We start from the raw sequence: 14,164 nt of genomic DNA on the forward strand, positions 1-14,164 counted from the left end.
AAATGAAAGCTCAAAGACAAATCTTATCCTTGTAGAACTGCTGATCTTTGAGGCAAAATACATTCCCATATGGCCTTGAAACTCTGCAGGGATGGAGGGAACTCAGTGCTCTCAGGATTCATGGATGGGGCTGTGGAAATCTCTGTGCAGGGCCCTGTTTCCCTGATATTTTCCTGCAAGAGTGCTGATGGAGCCTGACTAATCTCCTGTCCCTTTGTGTCGGGACACTGGGTGATGCTGTGGAGCCAAGAGCACCCAAGGGATCTCAGTACCTTCTCCATGGGGGTGCCTTGTTGGGAAGAGAAGACTTTGCTACCTAAGGTAGAGCAATGGGTCCCATCACCATGGTGCTACGGGGCCACAAGATGCAAAGCAGGGCTGCAGCAAGGTTGCTGTCGTGCTGCATCTTACAGTGGAGAGAGATCCTAATCCAGCTCCTGTATTCATGGCATTGGGCAGGTGGGAGTACAGACCCAGATCTGTTCTAGTCAGTGGAGTATGGCTCTGTATCCACCCTGATCCCCAGACTAATGGTTAATGTTTAGAGTCTGACCCAAACGCTGCAGCTTGGACCCAGCTCTGATCTAATGACCTGTTGGGATCACTCTGGAGGCTGTGATGTGGAGGTCTCCCCTCCCAGTCACCCCAGCTGATCTGCTGTTCTTGGCTTCTCTCCTGAGCATCTGACCTTCCTGTATGTTAAACAGGGAAGAGTCAGTGGGCATAATTTTGCTGACCTTATACAACGTAGCTCGTTATTTGGCTTTGCAAGCAGGAGGCTGAGGGAGCAGGCAGGCAGGGAGGAGATCTGTGGGGGCAGAGCAGCAGCAGCCTTTTCCCTAAATGAACAAAGCACAAACCAGCTGCCCTGTGCAAAGCTCTAAAGGCTTTCTTAAAACCCAGCAGCGATGTGAAAAGCAATTTCTGAGGTAGAGCCCTCAAGTCCTCCTGTGCTATAATTGCATTATGAGGGTAGAGAAATCTCCTAAATGGAAACAGCCCTGGAATAAATGAATGGTGTGATGGGCAGCCCTGAGCCTTCTCTCCCCATTTAGCATCCTTGTTCATTCCTAGCCCAAGGGCTGTAATGAATTGGCTGTATTTAAGTCAGGAGCAGACTTGCCCGCTGTGTCTGTGTGATGCTCCATGTCTGGGGCAGTTCTTGGGCCATCTCCGGGCACTGCTGGCAGTTGCTGGGAGGATGCTCCTCACCTCTGTGGTCTCCCTGCCCTGCTATGAGTGTGTACCACGTAGCAATACATCGCTGCTGCTTGAGCATCTTCACATCAGTGCTGGCTCTAGGGCTCACTGTCTTTGTAGTGGTTTTGTGGCTCTTAAAAGGACTCAGGGGTGAGCAGGGATAGCTGCATCCCCAGACCCAACCTGCCAGGCCAAATGCTCCCAGGGAGGATGGGGAGGTGAAAGGGAAACAGCTGGTTTATTTACATGCAAGCATATAAATACATGCTGAGGGCTGATGGAAGGAGCTGTGGAAGGGCTCTGGAACTGGGCTAAGCTCCCTGACCCCGAGGGGGCTCAGGTGGCTTTGCAGATCCGTGGCTCTAGGGTGAATCCATTCCTTCCCAACACTTACACTCCCTGTTGTTGTTGTTGTTGTTGCTCAGTTGCCCGACCCCAGGCTGCGACGGCAGTGGACACATAACAGGGAACTATGCCTCTCACCGCAGGTGGGTTGACCTGTCTGTCATGGTTTGAGCTCCAAAGACAACTTTTTGTTTCTTTTTAGTATATTTTTTCACCATGTGGATAGTTTGGTTGTGTTTCCTCCCCACCTTCTGTTGCCCCTCTCCCTCCCTCCCCGTTCCCTGGCCCTTTTGGCCCTTTTTCTTTTTCCTTTTTTTCCTTTTTTTCCCCTTTTTCTTTTCTTTTTTTTTTTTTTTTTTGCTTATCCAGATATTCCATCTCTTCTCTTTCAGCCTTTCTGGTTGTCCTCTTGCTGACAAGAGCCTCAGAAACCTCATGGCTGCCCACTCTGCTGACCTCAAGTATGTTTGCGCTCAACTTGGAACTCCTTTTTTTTTTTCCTTTCCTTTTTGTTTCCCCTTCCTCTTTTTTCTCTCTTCCCTCTCCCTGCCCCTTCCCCCCACCCCACCTTTGCTCTGCTTTTGCTTTTCCATCCCCTCCCTTCTCCTTTCAAAGATGAAAATCCGCCTGCGAGGAGCTGTGGTGGAGTCCAGCCTCCAGCTGCCACGTTGAGAAGAGGCGATGGCACGGAGGAAAGGCTGATTTTGGGGAGGGGAGGGAGGATGGCAGCCATCAGAAATAACCTGGAGCCCTGGCAGGTTTCCTTTGGACACTGTAGACATGTGCTTTGGCATCTTTTCCCAAGCTCTTGTTCCCTACTTTGGCCCGTAACCCTTTCAATTCAGCATTTCTTGCACGTCTCTCAATCCAAAGCCTGGATGAAGGCACACAGTTTATTTTTGGGTAGAGACACAGCTGGGAAAACACTGCCAGGACACAGCAAAGGCAACTCTTTTGGAGAACCTGGGATGCTAATTTGGTGCTAAATTTCAGAGCTCATTTGGGGTGCAGTGACAGAGGTTTATTTCTGTCTTCCTTTTTGTTTCCAAGGGTGTTTGGTTTGTGAGGGGATGAAAGGGAGAAAGCAAAAAGGTTTGATGAGGCTGGACCCTGGGCTGGTGGCAAAGGGCTCATGATCATCCACGTTGTTGAAGGGAAGAGCCTGGTTTTGACATGTTCATTCCAATATCTTCCTCTCAATCCTATTCTCAGCTTTGCTGCTGTCTTCCCCAAACTCCTTGTTTTCAGTAGGAGCTTATTCTTCACAAGAGGGTTTCTCAAAGTCTCTCTTAGGTTGCCTACCCTAAAGAAAGATTGAATAGAAATTGTATTTCAAACAGATGGAGGCACTGAGGGGGGCCCTAAACCTCTTCCATCCATCCACCTCTTTGGGGGAAAGCTTCAACATCTCTTCCATGCAGCCAGGCTGAGGAGGCTGATTCCCCTTTGAGCTCCCTGCTTTGTTGAACCCAGTTTCAGGATTATTTAGACACTGAGATATTCATAATTGAAACCTCATGGAGGGCCTCACAGTGCACAGGCTCATCATGAAAGAAGCAGCAATGGTGCACTATATCCTGTATGCAATCAGTGATGTTTGGAGCTGTAGCAGTCAGTTGGGAGTTCCTTTGGCCACTAAGGTGATTGGTAAAGCCCCAACTCCTTCTTGGCAGGCTCAAAGGGCAGCATGGGTCTGTGAGTGCTCTGCACCCTGCCACTGGTGTGGATGCTGGTGCCAGGAAAAACATTCAAGTGCCTGCTCCTTATCACAGGGGTGGAAGAAGTAGCTGGATTAGCTGATATGAATAGGTGGTAGTGGCTGGGAAGGACTTGCATGATTAGCTCTGAGTACACTCCTGCATTCCAGACACTACACATTTTGAAAGCCTTTAAGAGAGCTTTGCTCAACTGGTGTTTCTCCAACAGCCCTAAAGAATAGCCCAGTGATCAGGCAATTAGTGTTAAAGGTATTAAAAGCTCTCAGGAACAGTGCCCATTTCCAGTAAAGACATGAAGGAAAAGCAAAGGGGGTCATCGCTGAGCGTGGATGTGCCTCGTCCTCTGCTCCTCCTGGGCACCCCAGGGCAGCACCTTTCATCAAGCACACTGTCTAAACCAGGAGAGTTCTGGTCAAACCAAAGCTCTGTAATATTATTTGCCAAGTATTGGGGTATTTTCTCCTTTATCCTGGTAAGGATGGGAGCAGAGGAAGGAGGAAGGGAAAAGGATTTGGAGATATTAGATAGCACAGCCCTAGCTTCTCACAACTGCAGATAAGCCCATGTCACTGCTTCTATTATAAATTCTATTTCAGGGGTTAATATTGCTGATACAGAGGGAAAATAAAGCCCTAGCTCCAGGCTGGAACATGCAATAAAAGGTCTCTGTTGGTATGATTTGTCTCCAGACAATTAAAAATAAAAATCAAATCACTTCCCTCTTTAAACTCCTGACAGGCAAAAGGAGTTTGGTGTTAGTGTTCTCATAACTTCATCCCACCCTGAAGCCAGAATGACAAAGGAGTGGTTTTGCATTCTACTTTAACAGCATATAACAGGGAAATGTCAGTCATCTGCTAAACCTCTAATTTCTAAATGAGTCAGACAATTCCCACCCTCATCTGGGTCCTGCTGGATGTGTCTCTTCTCTCTGCACCAGACCTTTGTGTATTTATGTTTTCCTGGGTCTGAGCATGCTGAGCTTTGATTCTGACTTAGTTTTCTCTGCCAGCCTTCCAGGAGCAGGACAGCTCCCTGCTCTCCCACCATAGGTGAGGTGCCAAAGCTTTTCATCAGTGGAGACTATTCAATAAGCCATGAATGTCAAACCCTCCCTCAGAGCTGCTGCAAAGAGAATTGTGTTATTTTCTGACAAAACCCAGAAAAGAGGACTTTTTAAAAGAAGATTGTGGAAATTATTGCTCCACTGCCTTTCAGGGGCCATCCCAACAATACCATTGCTCAGCTCAAGCATGAGCTTTCCCAAAGGCTTTGGCCACTGAGGCTGCACCACGTGTTGCCCATCAGTTCACTGGGATGTCCTGAGAATCCATCAGTCCCTGCTCTGCTGCAGGATACCAGCCAGCAGTACCAAACCAGGCACAAGTGCCTCTAAAAATGGGGACTGGGAAAGCAGGCACATGGAAAAAAACTCTCCCCTGATGAGAAAAGGCACTGTCTACTCTGAGCTTTGCTCACCTGGGAGCAGAAATGAGTGGCTGAGCATCTCCCACTCATCCTGTGGCAGGTTTCCTCTCCCTAGTCCTTATCACTGGACTCCAGTATCCCTGGCTAATTGGCAGGCTGTTGCAGATCCTCAGCGAGCCCTCCTTGCCTCTCTTCCTTGTCCCCATGACAACTTTTATGTCTGCCAAGTCACCTACAGCACTCAGAGCAGATCTTTGTGCTCGTGGTACTTCACATCCCTTCACCTTTCTCGCTTCTGAGCCCTTAATGACACGGTGCTGAACTCGTGCCAATGCCTTCGCTGCCGCTCGCTCGGGCTCTCAGCCCCACCAGCCTCTGTGCAGGTTTGTGCCATCGCAGAAGCACTCTGCAGGCTTTGCTTTCAGTCACATCTCAGGGTGCTTGGTGATTACTTTCAAACCTGTGGTCACAAAGGCATCTTCAAAGACCCTTCTGTAGCAGCATTGGCTCAGGATTAAGGGGCAGATTGTGCACTGAAGCACCAAGAGCTGCTGGTGCATCGTATGAAGTGACCTGGTGATCCCAAGCCCCACAGGCAGCTGTCTCCCTGCAGACCCCAATGTCCCTCACCCATGGGGTTAGGGAAAGAGGAGACCTGAGGTTCACCTGACCTTTTTCCTCCTATACCTTTGTTACCTTCCATCAGGGACATTGACCAGTTTTGGACTCTGAGGACCCTCTGCATTAGGGTTTCTGTTTGTCCTCAGTGTGATTCGTTACTGCTAACTCACCCAAAACTGAGCCAAGACCTTCTGTTGGGCTTCCTCTTGGTGGTGGCCAAGGTGGCCCCACTGTCCAGAGTTGCAGGCTGTTATTTTCTGGTTTCTTTGTGCCCACACCCAACCCAATGCCTCTGGATGGTACCTGCTGTCTCCTGATGTCTTCCTCGAGAAGACAGACACTGTCCTGGAGGTCTTTTTTTTCCCCTGTTTATTATCATCTCCTGAGCTGTCCCCTTTGTGAGGATGGGACCTGTGTCACTCTACACCTCCCACCTCACCCCCAGCATCCCCATCCCTTCCCCCTGATGTTTCTCCCCAGCGTGTGTGCAGCGACGCGCCGACACTGGTGGACGCATCGACGACGGACGTGAGAAAGCAGCCCTTGTTCTGACAGAGGAGGAAGGGGCAGGAATTATAAACCCCCCTGCTTCTGTGTTGCCAGCCCTTGGGTTTCTCTTTGAAACGAGCTGTCAATCCCCTGCTCACATCCCCAGGCTAATCTGAGCCTCCCTTTCCTCCGCAGGTGCCCTACTCCTGGTTGTGATGGCTCTGGTCACATAACAGGAAATTATGCATCGCATAGAAGGTAAGATCTCCCTGAAATTATTTCCCCTGTAGCTTCTTTCTGTTGTGGTTTGGGTTCAGTTTGTTTTTTTTCTTTCCCCTGCAGTGGGCAGAGTTGTAAAGTTCTGAATAAAACATTAATGTTTCTGACAACTGAAGCCTATTTTCATCTCTTTAATCTGTCTTCTCTTCTTCTTCTTCTTTTTTTTGATGTTTCCAGCATCTGATTAGAAGCTCCCTTCAACAGAATAAAAGACAAAGGGTCAGATTTTAGCTGATGCAATGTTCCTGTTAATAATACCACCTATTTATGACTTCTATTATCACTTTAGAGCATTAATAGCAGAGATCTGAGCTTTCTGTTTCAACAATTCCATTAAGCATCGTGGGCTGTTACCAGATCTCTTCTTATCTAGGCACCATTAATTACTGTCCATCTCCCATTCTATTTCTTTTTCCCTTTGACTTCTCCTCGTGATGTGAAGCTGCAAAACGAGAGAGATCAAAAACAAACTGTGCCAAATCCAAGGGAAAGATGACTGAAGCAGGGGAATAGCATATGCAGGGATTCTGCCAGTGAGACAGCCCTTTCTTCTCTTTTTAACCACAGTCTGTCAGGCTGCCCTCGTGCCAAGAAAAGTGGGATCAAGATCACCCCGACAAAGGATGATAAAGAAGACCCAGAGCTGATGAAGTAAGTCTGGAGATAACTCCCAGAGCGAAGCCTTTCGCGCTGCTCAGAGCTCTTCTGCTGGTGTGGGGGGATTTTTCCTGGGTCCCCAAAATGGTGCTGCCATTCTGAAATCTGACGAGGAGACTGAGCAGGGTGGGAGGTAACAGTGGCTTTTCTCTTGTTGGTTTCTGTGGATGTGAAAGGAAGGCTGGCAGGGCGTGGGCAGCTCATCTCCTTCTTTGTGGAATACCTGGAAAAATCGCCAGTGCTGTAAAGGAGGGTAAAACCCTACAGTCAAGTGAAATGTCCTGGGATTTTGGGGAGCATTGGGCAGCTGAGGGGTGCCTGCAGGCTTGTTTAACTCCCAGGAACACGATAGGAATAGAAACTATCCAGCACCAACTCGGTTCAGGATCTGGTAACCCTGACCAAGTCACATTTTGTAGTCTTTGCCATGGTTGAGCACTCAAAGTGATCAGAACAAGATTTTCTCTGGTGCCTGAGGCTGATTTTCATTTCAAAACATCCCAGGGGGTTTATTCCTACCAGGACCAGATTTTAAATCCCTTAGTCCACCTCAGGAGCTTTCATTTGTTGTGAAATCCATTTGTCCTGACTTTTAGCAAGCCTGAGCAACATGGGCTCAGCATCCAGGGCTTGACACAAGGTTTGGAGTCTCTCTCAATCCCTCATGCAGCTACAGGACAGCAAAGCCTTTACAGCAGGGCTAGGAGTTCAGGATCCTGCATTTTGTCAACCAAGAGCATCTGCAGCCTTTCCAGAGCCTGTCCACTCACCCAGCAAGTGCAGGTGGAGGAGGATAAACCTAGACATGGAAAAATCTATCCACTCCCTCCAAAAGATGGGGGGTGTCCATGAGTGCTGGCATATGTGGCCAAACCCCTTTGGCTCAGTAGACTGCCCTAAATACATCTTATTTCCTCATTCTAGCCCTAGGGCAGGTCTTGCCCTGGCAGAAAGCAGAGATGTACCTGGGTTTTGCCCTGGAGCAGAGGCTGAGCTGGAATGGGAAGCAGTGGGTGCAGAAGAGCCCTGCAGGGGCTGTGGGAAACCGAGCTGTGCCAGCCATGGGAAGAACCTTTAAGAAGAAGATGATATTTGAGCCATCTGCTCTGTTCTTCCTCCTCAGTCTGCAGGAAGGAAAGCCTCCCAGTTAAATGAACCATGTGATAATTAGCAGGACTTAGTTTATTAAAAATTAAGCAATCTACTCCAGGATGTGTGGGAAAGAAATCGCTTCTCTCTTTTTTTTTGGCTCAAATAGGCTAAATTGCTGGTGGCATTGCAATGCTGTGTCATTAACCAGTGACACAGCGAGGGAAAGGACAAGCAGCCAATGCTGTTGTGCAGCTGATGGCTCTTGCACATTTTCTTCTCTGTCTGCAGCCAAATGCCCCCAGTCTGGGAGGTCATCCTACTCCACATGTTCCCCAGGGCCTTTTGGGGCTGGGGAAGCCATGGCTTTACTCATCCTTGCCTGCCTCCTCGCCTGGAGCATGAGTCTGCTGGGGAGGAGCTGAGGGAATGAGGATGTTTAGTCTGGAGAAGAGGAGGCTGAGGGGAGACAGCAGCACTCTTTGCAACTCCCTGACAGGAGGCTGCAGTGAGCTGAGGGTTGGTCTCCTCTCCCAAGTAACGAGTGACAGGACAAAGGGAAACAGCCTCAAGTTGCCCCAGGGGAGGTTGAGCTTGGAGCTGACGCAGAACTGTTTCTCTGAGAGGGGTGTCAGCCCCTGTGCCAGGCTGCCCAGGGAGCTGGGGCAGTGCCCAGCCCTGGAGGGATCCCAAAGCCATGGGGCTGAGGTGCTGAGGGCTGTGGGTCAGTGCTGGGCTGGGCAGGGTGAGGGGAGGGGGTGCACTCCAGGAGCTGCAAGGTCTTTTCCAACCAAAATGATTCTGTGATTCTCTGATCCTCACCAAGGGTTGGGTTTCTCCTAGTCCACCTTAAAGATGCAAACACTGGGAAGCTGAAGTGGCAAGAAATGGGGTTGGAGCATCACCAGAGCTGGGATCTTCTGAACCCTAGAAAGCTGATACCAACCACCCCTGGACTGGCCTTGGAGGCTTGCTCTGGCTCTGCTGTTCCATTGGCTGCAGTACAGGCTGGGCTGTGAAGGTCACTGTGGCACCAAGATGTGAAGGGATTCCCCAGCATCCTGTGTCACAGGCAGCAACCCCTGCTCCTCCAGCACGCCTGGGAGATGCAGAAACCCCTCTGAGATGTGCAAAACACCACATTTCAACCATTCCTTGGTTGCTGCCTTCCCCCCAGCCCTTGGAAAGCTCCTGTCCTGCCTCCAACAGCAAGGTGTGCCTGGCGTGGGTTTGCATTAAGGACTTTTAGCTCTAAATCCCTCCTCTGCCTGCACCCAGTGCCACTTGGAACTCAGCCACGTTTTGCACATCCCCACTGAGGAGAAAATCATTCAGCCCCCGTTGTTTTTGCTGTTCATCCTTCATGTGTTTGCTACAGGCGTGACTGAACTGATCACCTCAACCTCCAGCCCAGCCCTGGCAGGAAACTGGAGCATCCAGAGCTGCCTCATTGATCAAAAGCTGCTGCTGCTTCTGTTCAATGATGACTTTTAAAAAAGAAGGAAAAAAAAACCCCAACCCCAACCCCTCCAAGCCAGCTGTTTTGCACAATAAGGCTCTGGTTTATTTTGTTTTTAACAATGCAAATGTAATGAAAGTTAAATTAAGGCCGTAAAATATGTAATGGTTGGCCCATAATGGCTGCATGTTAAATGCTGGGGGTTGTCTCTCTGTCTCTCTCTCTTCCTCTCCCCCTCCTCCACCCTCCCCCACTCCCCCTTCTCCTTTTCCTCCTGAGGATTCAGTAATTTGCTCGTGATCATATAAAAGCAATGATGTTATGAATTTACTGAGGATCCTGCTGGCAGGGATATTATCAGTGAATTGTGCTGCATTTGCAGCTGATTAAAATCGAGATCAGCATTTTTCAAATTATCTTGGGAAAAAGGCTGGGTGTGCAGCTCCCCCCCCCATCCCCCCCCCCCACCCCCCATCCTTCTGCTGTCATCTCCCTTTTGTAGGGAATGTAAACAATCAGGGCAATCATTTCTGCCGTGAAACGCAGCTTGTGATGCTCAGGAGCAGCTCACTGCATGTTTTGCCAGGGAAACTTCAGTCCCTAATGGCTTTTCAAAGGAGGACACGGGGTTGTTTTGGCCATTTCTTACCTACTTTTCCTCCCACTTGTCCTTTTCTTTTTAGAGTAACCTCCCTTGAGTAATAAACTTGTAGCTGTATTTATAATTGACTAACATCCTTAAACAAATGCAAACGACAGCAGAAACCTTTATAGATACACCAGGCTCTGTGGAACAGCTGAATTTAGGGAGCAGGCCAATTAGGTGGGGAGTTTGAGAGCTGGGAGGAAAGAGGTGCCTTGTAGACAGACACATACCCTTTTGGCTGTTAGGTCAAGTTGTGTCAGTGCTTCCATGATGCTCCTCGCAGCTCCTGTATCTTTTAAGCAGCCACAAATGGCAGCAGAAGCACAGGGGTGGGAGGGCTCATGTGCCACCTTGAGGTAATTCCTCCTTTTATCCCCTTGCTAGCACAGGTTGCTCTTGGTAGCTGTGGGATGGGAAGCAGGAGGAGGAGGCAAGAGAGGCCGTGCCACAGCTGTAGGCTGGGCAGTGCCTCAGAGTTGATTTGTCCTGTCTGATGGGATGTGGGCTCAGAAACCCCTTGGACACCTTTCTTGCAGGAGCAGCTTTGAAGCTTTTTGGTGCACAGGTAGCAGCCTGACCAGCTCCTGTGTCAGGGACTGGGTCATGGGGAAGGGCTGTGTCCCCACGGCCACAGATGCTGCTCCTGGATCACACTGTGTAAGATGATGACCCTGGGTTCCTCAGTAGCAGCCCTGGGCAGAGCTGGCTGTAGATGACTGATGGTTTGGTGAGAGCGTGTCAGCCTTGGTGAACATCAGGAAGCCCAACCTGCCATCTTTGCCCTTGATGAGGCACCATCACAGCTTAGGACACCACTGAGACCTGCTTTTACCCCAAGTGTATGATGTGACCTCCCCAGTGTTTCCCTCTTGCAGGATTTGCCTCTTTGGCTCATTTGAAGGGGCAGCCATAGCTCTCCATTGCCCATTTGTCATTTCCATCAACTAAACATCTGCCTCATCTGTCCAGATGAACTCTGGGCTCCTCGACTCAAGAGGGATGGGGAACTCCTAGAGAGAGGCCAGTGCAGGGCTGCCAAGATGCTGAGGGGATGGAACATTTGTGTGAGGAGGAAAGGCTGTGGGACCTGGGGCTGTTTAGACTGTGGAGAAGAGAAGCCTGAGGAGGGATCTCAGCAACACAAGTATTTAAAGAGTGTTTGTCAAGAGGATGGGGTGACTCTTTTCTCTGTTATCTCAAGTGACAGGACAAGGGGTAATGGACAAAAGCTGGAACACAAACAGTTCCACTTAAACATAAGGAGAAATTTATGAGAGAGCCCTGGCCCAGGCTGCCCAGGGAGGATGTGGAGGCTCCTTCTCAGGAGGTCTCCAAACCCACCTGGACACATTCCTGTGCCCCCTGAGCGAGGGGAAGCTGCTTTGGCAGGAGCCTGGGCTGGAGCAGCTCTGCAGGGCCCTTCCCACCCCCACCACTCTGGATGCTGTGAGATCCCCAAACACAAACTCTCACTTTCCAGTCTCCTTTCTTCCTTCCCATCCCCTAATTTGCCCAGCTCCCTCTCCCCTGCTGTGCTGTAACCTTTGGTGCTTCCCTGTGCCCAGGTGTCCTGTTCCTGGCTGCGTGGGGCTGGGGCACATCAGCGGCAAGTACGCGTCTCACCGCAGCGCCTCGGGGTGTCCTCTGGCCGCCCGCAGGCAGAAGGAAGGATCCCTCAACGGCTCCTCCTTCTCCTGGAAGTCCTTGAAGAACGAAGGCCCCACGTGCCCTACCCCGGGCTGCGACGGCTCTGGCCACGCCAACGGCAGCTTCCTCACTCACAGGAGGTAAGTGGCAGGGTAGGAATCACTCAGAGCATCGCCACATTGTGGTGGACTTAATTTCCTTCCCTAGAGGTGCTGCTTGAGCGTTGTGCAGCTCTTCAGGAGCTGATGGGTTTGCTGCTGAGCTCAGGTTGCTCTGAGGTTGGAGCTTTTCTGCGTGGAAGGAAATGTGTTGTTGCTTTAATATTGCAACAGTGGGATGAGGATTGGACAAAGGCATGAAAAGTGATCATATAACATCCTTCTATGGGCAAGCCAGGACCTGGGCACCCCAAACAAGGGATTTGGTGTCCAAATGAGACTCATCCCACCCTCCTTCACCTGTCCTGCTCTAGCTTTTAGGAAACAATGAGGTTTTTAATCTATGTTCAGAGGAAATCGCTCTGGCTTTCTAAATGGGGAGTTTTGTGCCATTATTCATAAAGCAATTTCCTCTCTACCGTAAAAACCTTTTAGAAGAACAGTGTCGCTGCATGAACTCCACGTGTCTGTGCTCTTGTTGGGAACTGAAGCACCTATAAATACCCAGAGTTTATGAAAACCATTTTTACTTGCTTTGCAGTTTGTCAGGGTGCCCAAGAGCTACTTTTGCTGGGAAGAAAGGAAAACTCTCAGGGGATGAAATACTCAACACAAAGTTCAAGACCAGCGATGGTAAGGGCTTTCACTCCTTTTGCCTGGCAGGTGTGTGCAGGGTATTGAGCCTGTACATCTTCTTTGCAGGCTGGGGAGGTGTCAACAGCTGAGATCTGGCCACAGATTTGCAAGCTTATCATGTGCTGTGAGCATCCATCTCTCAGGTCCCTTGAATAGTGGGGATGGTGTGGTACCAGAGCTGCTCCCCAAGTGACACACTGGGAGGGAGCAGGTGAAATGATAAATAATGAGTTTCCATTCAGGGAGGGGGGAAAGAAGAAAGGTGAAACTGAGATGCTTCCTCAAACATTCACTGCCATTTTTACAAATCCCTTGCAGTCATTCAGTGATTTTCACCTCTTCAGGGCTTTTAAGCCTACAGTTATTTGTGGGTCTGGGATTGTGTTAGCACTTTGCACTTGCAGTGCTATTACTGAGGGTTTTGTGGTATTTGACAAGGTTCAGGCGTTTAACTTGACTGCTTTCACAGTTTGGAACCTAGAAATACTTGCAGCCTGCCAGAAATATCGCTTTATTTTATGGACCTCGTAATTTCTAATCAAGAGATGCATTAGCCTTTTAAATGGCAAACCCAGGACTGGAGAGGCTGATCTGAGTTTTCAGGGCAGTCAACCTTGCAGGGTGCGTGGAGGTGCCGGACTCCAACTGCTACACTGACGTTGGGTTTTGTATTTGCATATTGACCTACCAAGTGCCATCGATCTGTGATGCTAAAAATGACACTAAAACCATTAAAATACAGTGGCCAAAACCCCAAACAGGTGAGGTGTGCATCCCATGTCGAGGATCTAAAAGCAAAGGTGAGGGCTTTGTGAGTGGTGCTGTCTGCAACAGGATGGGCTCAGCGGGAAGCTCAACGTTTTTGCTTTCCCCACGAAAAGCATTTGCTGACCGGCAGTGACCTTCTCTCCTGCAGTTCTGGAGAACGATGAAGAGATCAAACAGCTGAACAAGGAGATCAGTGAGCTGAACGAGTCCAACTCAGAGATGGAAGCAGCCATGGTGAAGCTGCAGTCGCAGGTTTGTGTCCTCAGACGTGAGACAGGAGACAAGGTGTCACAGTTGGGGGACGAGGCGGTGGTGGGTGCAGTGGCGCTGAAGGGACCATCACTTTGCCTTGCTGCTTGCTCTGCAGATCTCCACCATGGAGAAGAACCTGAAGAACATTGAGGAGGAGAACAAAATCATAGAGGAGCAAAACGAAGCCCTGTTCCTGGAGCTCTCAGGGTTGAGCCAGGCTCTGATCCAAAGTCTTGCCAATATCCGCCTTCCTCACATGGTAAGAGGCTTTGCGAGCGCTCGCCCCAGCCGTGCCAAACCCAATCAGTGACGAGGCTCACCTACAATTAAAGAGTGGGAGAATGTCTCCACATACACCTGCATGTCCTTTATATTTTGCCTTACCTCTGAAGCTTGCATTTTATCTCCCTTTTGTCACTTTCTGCTGATCTGCCTTTGTGTCTATTGTTCTCTCTCATGGAGCATTATCACGAAATAGGAAACTTTATCAAGGGCACCCAGCGCCTTTTTAGGCTAAGACAGCACAAGCAGAGATCAGGAGGGATTTGATTTCAACGTCAGAGAGATCTTACAGCTCCTATTATAATGCAGGTAGTTTCAATTCGGTTTTGAATAGCTGGCAGCCAAAGAATAGCATTCTTAAAGAGAGTGTATTTTGCTTAATTTAACAAGGTCTAACAGCCCACAGCGTGTTACCACAGAGTTACTGCAAAATGAAAAGGCTGCATTAAAATAGTAAACCCACAAAAGGCTATTAATTACCTTCTCTTTA

General features: G+C 49.4%; 1 protein-coding gene across 1 annotated transcript in view; it reads left to right on the forward strand.

The window, feature by feature from the left end:
* Positions 1-14,164, forward strand: part of MYT1 (myelin transcription factor 1) — a 34,838-nt gene that overhangs the window by 19,604 nt on the left and 1,070 nt on the right. The window contains exons 13-20 of the mRNA XM_062008992.1: positions 1,626-1,688; positions 1,938-2,006; positions 5,997-6,059; positions 6,648-6,731; positions 11,497-11,718; positions 12,278-12,369; positions 13,289-13,392; positions 13,508-13,651. Coding sequence (XP_061864976.1) covers positions 1,626-1,688; positions 1,938-2,006; positions 5,997-6,059; positions 6,648-6,731; positions 11,497-11,718; positions 12,278-12,369; positions 13,289-13,392; positions 13,508-13,651 — 841 coding nt within the window. The remainder of the gene's footprint in view (positions 1-1,625; positions 1,689-1,937; positions 2,007-5,996; positions 6,060-6,647; positions 6,732-11,496; positions 11,719-12,277; positions 12,370-13,288; positions 13,393-13,507; positions 13,652-14,164) is intronic.

This window comes from Colius striatus, chromosome 16 (assembly GCF_028858725.1).
Source record: "Colius striatus isolate bColStr4 chromosome 16, bColStr4.1.hap1, whole genome shotgun sequence".
NCBI classification, from domain to species: domain Eukaryota; kingdom Metazoa; phylum Chordata; class Aves; order Coliiformes; family Coliidae; genus Colius; species Colius striatus.